The sequence below is a fragment of the Cyanistes caeruleus genome, chromosome 3, assembly GCF_971803275.1.
Source record: "Cyanistes caeruleus chromosome 3, bCyaCae1.hap1.1, whole genome shotgun sequence".
Lineage (NCBI taxonomy): Eukaryota > Metazoa > Chordata > Aves > Passeriformes > Paridae > Cyanistes > Cyanistes caeruleus.
The window spans coordinates 16,673,805-16,683,741 of record NC_141703.1 but is presented as its reverse complement, the minus strand read 5'-3'; the positions used below and the strand labels follow the sequence as shown (position 1 = coordinate 16,683,741).

At 43.4% G+C, this 9,937-nt stretch overlaps 1 protein-coding gene across 5 annotated transcripts in view; it reads left to right on the top strand.

Moving 5' to 3' along the window:
• Positions 1-1,222: 1,222 nt before the first annotated feature.
• Positions 1,223-9,937, top strand: part of REPS2 (RALBP1 associated Eps domain containing 2) — a 95,371-nt gene continuing 86,656 nt past the window's right edge. For 3 of the 5 annotated variants that reach the window (XM_086880001.1, XM_086879999.1, XM_086880000.1), the window contains exon 1: positions 1,227-1,487. In XM_086880001.1, the coding sequence (XP_086736127.1) occupies positions 1,290-1,487 (198 nt within the window). In that variant the 5' untranslated portion in view covers positions 1,227-1,289. Of the gene's footprint in view, positions 1,488-7,039; positions 7,137-9,937 lie in introns of those variants that run through there. The other 2 variants (XM_086879998.1, XM_086880003.1) reach the window with 2 other exon arrangements.

The following is a 9,937-nucleotide window of genomic DNA, read 5'->3' as shown; positions in this document are numbered from 1 at the left end:
GCACAGATATGTGGTGCGAAGATGACAAAGCAGATTAAAAAAAGATTTTAAAAAGAGGTAACAATGTTCGGTTAACAAGAACAGAAGTGATGAGCTAGTAAGTTTTTTGGCTCTACAGACCATAAATTGAACTATTTTCTAGTAAAAATATTATGTAAAATTATTAGATTTGTATTTTTTTTTCTGAATTAATAGTAAGGAAGCATATAAAAATCAAACCACATTGACTTCCCAAATGTTTTGCATTTGGGAACACAGGTTACAGTGCTGGCCCGACATTGCTAATGGTACAGGATAGAAACAAGCAGCAGGCAGTCTGATTTCTCCTGGGCCAGCCCATGTCTGTGCACCAAAGCTTCTGTGAAGTGGACTTGTTAACTCCTCAACTGTAAATATCAACAGATATTTGCAACCTTGTAAATATCTGTGATTAGCTCATTCCTTGGAATTCCCCAAAGAAAGGCTGCAAAAACCAGCATGAGACACACAATCTCCTGAGTGAGATGTACCCAGCTCTCCCACCTCGGTGGTGACCTGCCTGTCTTGTGAGGTGTTGCTCGACCTGTAAAGGGAACATTTACAGCGTCACTGCTGAAAAAGGAGTAATAAAGAGGAATCTCCACGAGCAAGGGGCTCTTTGCCCTTCACGTTAAAGCAAAGACTATGGAGAACACGGTGGGATGCTTCTCTCTCAAGCCGTCATAGCTAATCGATTAGGACTCGCTGCAGGGTATCCAACTATGCCGTTTCTTCTCGGTGGTGCCCACGTGGCACGTTCGGCAGCAGGTGCTACACTGAAAACACTACCGCTGAGGGATGCCCCGTCCCTGGCAGTGCTCACGGCCACGCTGCATGGGGCATTGAGTGACCTGGTCTAGCGGGGGGTGTCCCTGGCCATGGCAGGGAGGTGAGAACGAGACGTTCTTTAAGGTCTTCCAATCCAAGCCATTCCGCGATTCTACGATGTGGAGAGAAAGCGGGGTGCTGCGGAGCGCGGTCCCGCAGCGGGGCAGGAGCGGGAGGCCCGGGAGGAGCTGCCCGCCGGAGGGGCCGCGGGGAGGGCAGAGGCGGGGAGGGCAGAGGCGGGGCCGGCGGCGGCGGCCGGGGCACTGCGGAGCCGGCGCGGCGCTCACCGGGCGGGGACTGCACCTTCGCCGCCGCAGCGCGGCACCGCCCCCGGCCCCCGCCACACCTCCCGTCCCACCTCCCGGCCCCCCGGCCGTCCCCCCGCTCCCCGGCGGCGCGACACCCGCTGCCCCGCCGAGCGGCTGTGCCCGCGCCGCCCCGACATGGAGCAGGGACCGGCGGGGGGATCGGGCCCCGCCGCCGGTACCGGGGGTTTGCTCCTGCCCCTGAGCGAGACCGAGCAGCAGCGCTACTCCGAGCTCTTCTCGCGGTGCTGCCCGCCCCCCGAGGCGGCCGCCGGGGGCAGCAGCGTGGGCGAGCTGTTCCGGGCCTCGCAGCTGCCCCCGGACACGCTGCACCAGGTGGGTCCGGGGCTGTCCGGTCCAGCTCCCCCCGGAGCTGTGGGGAGGTTTGGGGTGGGGTGCGGGACGGGACCCGCTCCCGCTGCCCTTCGGGAGAGGCGCTGCCTCCGCCGGGAAGCTGGGGGCTGCGGGCGCCCCTGTGCTGCCCGTGGGGCCGGACGAGGCACAGCCCTGTCGGCAGCGGGGCAGAGCGGAGCGGGGCCGGGGCTGCTCCGTGCCCCCTTGCCTCCCCCAGACCGGCGCTGGCTCCGCGGCTGCGGTGCGTGAGGGGCCGGCCGTGCCCCTCCGGGCCGCCCTGCGCCGGGCCGGGCAGCCGAGAGCACCGCGGGCTCCCGGCCGGCTCGGTTGTGCCGTCGCCTTTCTCAAAACGACCCCGAAAGTCATAAAGGCAGTTGTATCAAAGGATGTGCCATGTGCTGAATTCCTGGTTTACCACTGCGGGCTTTTTCTTAAATGTTTTTTCAGTGGGAAAAAAAAAAAAAAGTAAAATCCGCAGGTAAATGGTGTTGCGGTGTTTTATGTCAGTTCTTGAGCGCAAACACAAGGTGCGAAGTGCAGGGGTCTCCCCCATCAGAGCCCCAGGAGTGTTCCCCAGCAGCGGCTGTGAGGTGGAGCCCTTCTGCTTTTTGAGGAAAAGACTTGTCCGGGGTGGGAGAAAGCTTGTGCCAGCCAGTTTCCAGGAACAGGGAGGAACCGGACTTGGGGCTTCTCCACCTGCGGATTAGTAATTTAACTAACATGCTGTAGTTGCCTAATGCGTCCTGAACAGAGATAAGCTATTCCTGTTTGTCTGTGTATTTATTAATTAATTAAACTTTTATTTTCAGGAGTTTTGTTCTCAAATAGCTTTTAGTTATCAAGCAGAAAAAAGTTATGTTGAAATGGAGGTCGTGTACCTGGGCACTGCCCAAAGGTAGTGAACTCTACTGCTGGCAGATAGATAGCTGGCAGATCATCTCTTAATGGGTTATAAGAATTCGTATTGCACAGGAGATTCTGAATGAAAATTGTGGCGTTTCAAGGATATTTTTCTTCCTTGGTGTGCTCTTTACCAGATCAGTAAAAAAAAATCTTACCAAGCACTGTATATTGAGCACCTTATATTGAACCACACTGTGACCTTGGTCTTGCAGGTGAATCAAGTGGTGAAAGTAGAGATTTTGCATAGATACAGCACTAGGAGTGTTATTCCTCTTTCCTTTCTTTGCAAAGAGGAAGAACAGGACATTCATTTTCAAATAACAAGGCTTATCCGAATAGCCACTTAATTTTTCAAAGGAGTGTGGAAAAAACCCCTTATTTTTGCTATGTAGTTTCTTACCCTATCATTTAAATGAAGTTTATTATTATGTTATTATCATAATTTGTTTTCAGGGTCGTTTTGGTAGTAATGTGTGATTTAAGCCTGGAAATGGTGAGGTATTGATTTTGGTTTTGTTTTGGGGGATTTTGTTTCTGGATTTGTTTGTTGGTTGGTTTTGACATTCTGGGTTTTTTTTACTATTTTAGATTATTTCCAGGTATATTTATGCTGTAGGGAGAACATTACTGGCAAAGAAGCCTGTAATTTGCTTCAGGAATATTCAGATAATAAGGCCTGTGGGATCTGGGTCTGTTTCTCTTTTTCCTTCCTTCCCTTCCCCTCTTGTTTATAGGACACTAACCAGAGTGGCATTCTGCTCTACTGCTGGTGTGCCTGTCCTCAGAACCCACTGCTGTCAGGTATTCTTACATTTATTGAGACTTCAGGAAAAAATAATTAATGGAATGAGTTTAAAAAAAATTGCAAATGGGGTTGTTTTGATAGGGAAAATCTCATTATGTTGTTTGAGATATTTTTCTGATGTTTTGTCTTATTATAGTCCAAAAATGTGATTCAATATTTTCATCTTAAAAAAATCCTACCATTCTAACAGTTAGGGGAGCAATATACAGAGATTCCTGATACACATTTTCTCCTAGTACAGGGAACACCTGTTTTAGGCCAAGATAGCTCATTTGGGTTAAGATAACATTCTTTCCTTGAAATAATTTCTGAGTATGAATGTTTCTTGGGGGTTTTTAATGCTTTTTAAAGTCCCCATCTGTCACTGTTAGTGCTTTGTATACAGGCAGCATCCCTACTGACCGACTGAGAAATGGTCATGCTGAGTTTATTCATGTCAGAAATGGGGAGATTTGGTTTGGAAACCAATTCTGGATTTCTACTAAGCAGAGTCTGTTCAGTGCAGAAGGTACTTAACACCATTCTCTGACCCTTGCACAGGCTATAGGGAGAGACAGTTAAGGATGGTTTTGTAAGCAATGTGCAATTTGCAGCTTTTTATTCTCAAGGTATTCATTGAGGAATGGTTGAATAAATCAGGATGCTTCCAGAACTGACATTTAGTGCCCTGGCAGTTGCAAACCTGTGCTGTTGTCTTCAGTTGTACTTACGTAATAAGTGGGATACAACTTTGAGAAAGAAGGAGCTTTTCCTTATACTCTTTGATTGAGATTTATTACTCCTCAGGATGATGCTCACAAGCATCACAGGAAATCTCCCTCCACTTCCTTACCTGTAATGGCAGGGCTTGCTGTCAAGACAAAAATCAGTGGGTGCATCCTAGATGGAATAGTGCTGTTTGGGATGCCAGATCCTAGGAGAAAAGCAGTGCTGTGTGCCCTCAGACAGCAAACAGACAAGGGTTTGGTTTAAAGGTTAGTTGGCTTACTCCATGAAGTTACATGGATGAAAGAGGCAAGGTAACAGAGATGAGGTAGAGAATGTGAGAGCATGTGGCAGAAGAGGAAATGCTGGAATAAATGGAAAAGATCCAAGAGCAGCCGGGTCAGTTGGAGCAGATGGCGTGCACCCGAGAGTCCTGGGTCTTGCTAAGAATGAAGTGATTGAACACAGATTCATTACACCCAGGCTCATTAAAGCCAGCAATTCTGCTGGGCAGTAGGGTTCAGCAGAGCTTGTACTGATTTTGCTTTACTTACAGACAGGATCGAACAATGAACTCAGCAAGAGTTATTTCAGTTCTGGAAAAAAGGTTGCAGTTAGCACTAAAATTAAAAATGTCAGACACTTCATAGGACAGAGAAGGGCATGACAGGGACAGAACAGCATGGGTTTTGTGGACTGTATAATCATACTTCCCCAGTGTACTGAAAGTCTTTGGCTAGACATATTGTTTGGTTAAAGACAGAGCCATTAAGATTGTATTTAGACTTGCACAAAGCCAACGGTAGATCTTTTGCTAGGGGCATTTAAAGTAACTGCAAAATGCCTGTAATTATTTGCCTGAAAGGTCAGTGCTGCGGTTGTTTTAATTTTTTACAGTATTTGTGTTGAAGGAGAGGGAGCAGACTAGTCATGCACTGTGCACTTATGCAGATTGTCAGAATTAGAAGAAATTCAACAGCATCAGCTGGATTTATATATATATATACATAGGTGTTGATGAGGTTGAAAATTGTGTTCTCTATGCTTTAGGCTCCTAACAACGGGGGAGAAAACTGAATTTGTACAAAGAAAAAAAAATTTTGAAAAAGGTATGTGTTTTTGGTTCAGTGGGCCCACAAAAACATCAGTGATCCTACAGCATGCTTTGTTACGTAGTTCATTATCAGTAACCCTTCTGACAAGGGGAAACAGCAGGCAGAGGTGTGGGAGGAAGGCAGGAGGCACCACTGTTGGCCATCAGTGGATGACTAAAAGAGGATTGTGTGGCCATGTGGGCAAACTCTCTGGCGTTTTGGGCCTATTCCTTGGAAGATCAGTTGGGTTTTGCTCCCCAGGTGCATTGTGAGGGCAATATCCACACTGATGGCTGTGCCAGTGGCTGGTTTGCCCTGTCTCATTTGGGGCAGTTGACTTGTGATGCTGTTTTGAAGCTGGCCACCAGCAAGTACATACAGCATCTGCTGCTTGAGTCTGGGACCCCAAATGTGTTTGTTGTGGGTCCCAATTAAAGGGCTGATGTCTGCAGGCATCCCAGATAAAATAATGCTTTACAGAATCACTGCCCTCTGATCAGCGAAGGAAAGGAACCTTGTGCTAGTTTTGTTGTTTGTTGACATTACTATTGTCTCTGAATATTTTGTCTTAAGAAATTGAGGAGCAGAACTGGACTCAAGATTTACACTAAAATGCTTATTTCTTTTCATAAGTTTCCAGCCTTATGTGGTTAATTCTCACTCGGTTGTCCGACAGTATCTTTAATTCTCACTTTTATAGACCTAAATCTTGTTTGTGGACTTGGCACTACCAGCACAGAGATCCAATTTTCTTAAGAAAACACATTCTTTCCTCTGCAAACGAACACACTGTGTTATTTTGAGCTCCAGGGATGACAAGTACTAATTGTGTGATGCTGGAGCTGTACAGGCAGTGCATTTTTTAGCTGGGACTCTCCTTCCAGCACTGTGTGAATAGGGAACACAGACAAACGGTCGTGCTTTTCTTCCACAGACTTCGTGAGTTAACTTGTGTTTATTGTGCCTTGTCTCTATAGTTACAACTCTACACTTTAACTGTATTGTGTTCAAAAAGCAGAAGTGTGGATAGGCTAAAAAAGGAAAAAAAAGGTTATGTTGATATTTCTTTGGAAAAATACCAGTGAGGATTTGCTTTCTGAAATTTTTTTTTTCTTAATTCTGTAAGTATAAATTATTACCTGCACGATAGCTGGGGTGGAACTGTCTGCTTTGAACAGGCAGAAAAGAAAAAGAACTGTGGCAGCTACAGTGTGAGCTGTTTGAATGAGGAAAGTCTGGACTCAATGTTACTTTGCAAAAATAAAGTTCATTCTGTTGCAGCTGTTGTCAGAACGTGCCATTATATTTGTTGTACTGTCCATATGATTTTGTCGAGTGAACAGTTGGTCCATCAAAAAGTGGTGTTAGAGAGAAGTTGCATCCTACTGATACTTTTGGGTCGGGAAGAAACAAAAGCATGGTACATCATCATGTGAGCAGTGCAGCAAGAGGAGGAAAGGGAAACTGACATTTCAGTGTCAGTACTTCTGACCACGATCTCCTAAGCTGTTGTTGCCTTTCTAGAGTCACAAGCAAACTTGTGTTTATGTAAGCAGGAAAATGAAAAACCCAGATACAGTTGTATTGTTACTAAGAAAATTTCTAAATTGTAACAAGGTAAAGGGTAAAACTTCACCTGGAGCTATCTTGCTGATGTGTTCCATTAAAAAAATAAAACGGAGGTCTTAATACATCTTTGAACTATTTTTTATGATGTAAACTACCACTTCATAGTCACTGCTTACAAGATTAGTAGTTTTGAGTGCCTCAGTGTTGACATACACAGCAGATGATTTGTAGAAGCCATTCTTTCCAAGTGTGTTTCAAATCACACTGTAAAACAGACTCTCAGACCTGCTTGTCACAGACATCCAGTGGGATGGTCAGAATTAGTCTGGTCAGGGCCTGCAGCCTTCTGTAATTAACCCTCATAACAGCCAAGTGTCAATTAATTATTTAATTTCCCAAGAAAATAATGCTTTTCTGTGCCAGTGATTTAAAATAATACAAAAGGGCTGGGGGAAGAAGATCCATGGGGATGAAAAAGAGTTAACTTTCTTCATGAGACGTTGCTGCAGTATGAAGCAGGGACAATGAAGAATGGTTTTCATTTTTATGTTTTCAGTAAGTGGTTTTGTCATGGTACTTACATAAGTGCAGTCGGGTTCACCAAACAGTTGAGTATAACCTCTTCTAGCCTTGTGTATCTCTACAGCACTCTGCTGTCATTTTGTGATGTTTATACACAGATTGATGATGTTGCCACAGTCTGTTTTGCAAAGGAAATGTTGAACACAGTTCACTTGGGTGGCTGAATCTGGCTCAGGCACCCCCTGTGAAAGAGGCATGGTATAAACTCTGAAAACATGAATTTAGCTGAGCTAAAAAGCTTAGCCAAGATAGGTTCATGAAAGATGGAACAAGTATTTCTTGGACAAGGAGTCAGGATAAATGACCTGTTTAAATTTAAAATATTATGATTTGAGAAATACAGCTGATAAAATAATTGTAAAGCAGGATTCTTTGATGTATTAACATCTAAACATACCAACAGTTTGGTAAAATAAAACATTAATGAGCCATATGTGCTAGTTCAACTTTTGAGACAGTCAAACAGTTTAACAGCTGAGTTAATGGATAATTAACTAGAAAAGGTTGGTGGAGTAGAAAATCAAGTGTGAACAAATAGTAATCCCCTCTTCCGGTACAGAGGGAATATTTTCTTTATCCATTGTATTCCACAGCATTATTGGCTGACACTGCATAAAATTGAGAATTCTGTTTGGAATAACTTTTTTTTTGTTTATCATTATTTTTTTAAATTTCGCTTTTATTTGTTATTTCTGCCTTTAAGATATGATGATGAGGTGGGAGGATGTGGTGGGATGAGGTCTATTAGTTCTGTGATCTGGTAGGACATAGTGACCCAAAAAAATCAACTAAATCATTAACTGCTAATTATATATACTTCACTTATCAAAGTGTTTAAAAGGCAAAATGTGTTTATGAAGTTCAAGATCTTTGTATTTGTAAGATATGTGTAGCTTTTGCTTTTTTAGCAGATGAAGACTGTATTTTTAAATGAATTCCAGTTCTCATCTGAATTTAACTTTGCATATGTTATACAAGTAGGTGTGTCTCTTATTAACAATTGTAATGGAGAAAATTTCTTATAAAAATAATTAAGACATATATTAGATGATGTGGTTGCCCAAATGTATTTTAAATTATTACTTTGTGGTAAGAGCAAAAATGTTACAATATTTTAATTTTTTTTTAATGTCCTGTTTTAGTGATGACCAACTAACAAGACAGGTCTTTATCTAGATAATTATGAAATTAAGGTCTTATCTCTTTGGACTAAAATAATGTTTTACATAGCCTATTTTCCCCAAAAATCTGCAAACACTGAAGTTCAGACACTTGGTGCTGCTGGGTGTTTCAGATTGGGTGGTACATTTGCAGAGGGGTGTTGAAAATGCTCTTCTGTATCCTGGGCACTCTCTGGTCTGGAACAGGCTGCTTAGAACTGCTCTGAGATTACAGAGTGACCACCTGTTAAATCATCTCCTGTGCCTGTTTGAGCCATGCAGGCCTTTACAAGGGGCACACATTGCTGAGAGAGTTACAGGAGTGTCCCATATTCAGCACCGTGAATCCTGAAAAAAAAAGGGGGTCTTGAGTAACTTTCGATGGCTTGACTATCAGAGCACATCTTCAGTGTTTTCTTCTGCTTTATTTTTTATGTCTACAGGATTTTTCCTGCCCTGCAGTGCTTCCCATCCAAAAAAGCTGCAAATATTGGTTCTAGTATTTTAGCCGTGCACCTGTGTAGTTCTCCATTGTGCATGTGCAGGACTGGGTTGGTCCCTTCACTGTCAGGAAGTGGTGGGGAGATGCTCCTTTGGGCTGAGCCATAAGAAAGTGCTGGGTTTGGGCCTCACAATTCCCACTGGCTTGGTGGCACTGGGAATTTAGTGTTGGCTAATGGGAAACACTTGGCTGAGCTTGAATTCAGACTGTCTGAACATAGTCCATGGTGTCTGCTTGCTCACTCCGGTATGAGTCATGAAGCTGAATTCTACTTTCAGTAGCAAATGTCTGTAGCATTACTTTATTATTATGATTATAAATTTCAAGTGTCTTTTTGGCTTGAGCCTTTTAAATTAATTTACCTTTTTTTCTTTAATTCTTTCTTTTTCTTAAAGTGTCTTTCCACACCAAGAAGCATTAGATCAGCTTTGGCATAGGCAACATTTCACATTTCATGCATTATTTACTTCTGGCGTAATTTACACAATGATGTCCTATGGAAGCCAAGATGATGGTATTCAGAACAAAATAATGTGTCTAATCATTTGCAAAACTGGGTGACTGCTGTGGGTTAACAGTCAGAATGAGTTTGTTGTGAACAGTAACAGCAGTGGAACAGTAAAAGGTGAAGTACTTTGGGATTCCAAATGCCAAAAATAAGAATAAAAGGGGAGGGAGGCCGAAACTCAGTTGTGTGGTTCTGTATTTTTGCTTTCTCTCCTCTGAATAATTGCGGTCTTTATAAGAACATCTTTATATTTTAATAGCTGTAGGCTGCTTTTCCTTTACTGTGTACAGATAGAATTGCAAATAAAAATTGTGGTAGAAAATGTGCCATAAATGCTGGCATATTGTGCATGGGCACTGGAGATGGTGTCATGACTGACTCTAGCATTGCTGTTTTGAAATCCTGTGCTCTTTAGCTGAATCAGACCTTTGGTTTGGACATAGACAAGTAGATTCTCAGTGACTGAAGGATGGATTTCTGCACATAAGGTGCAAGCATGTTGGGTGAAATAGTGATAATTTTGTTTTGTTTAGTGGTGTGGAAGAGAAAAAAAATTAACCCGCTTTTCTAAAAGATGTGTTGATTCCAGCTAGAGGTAAACGAT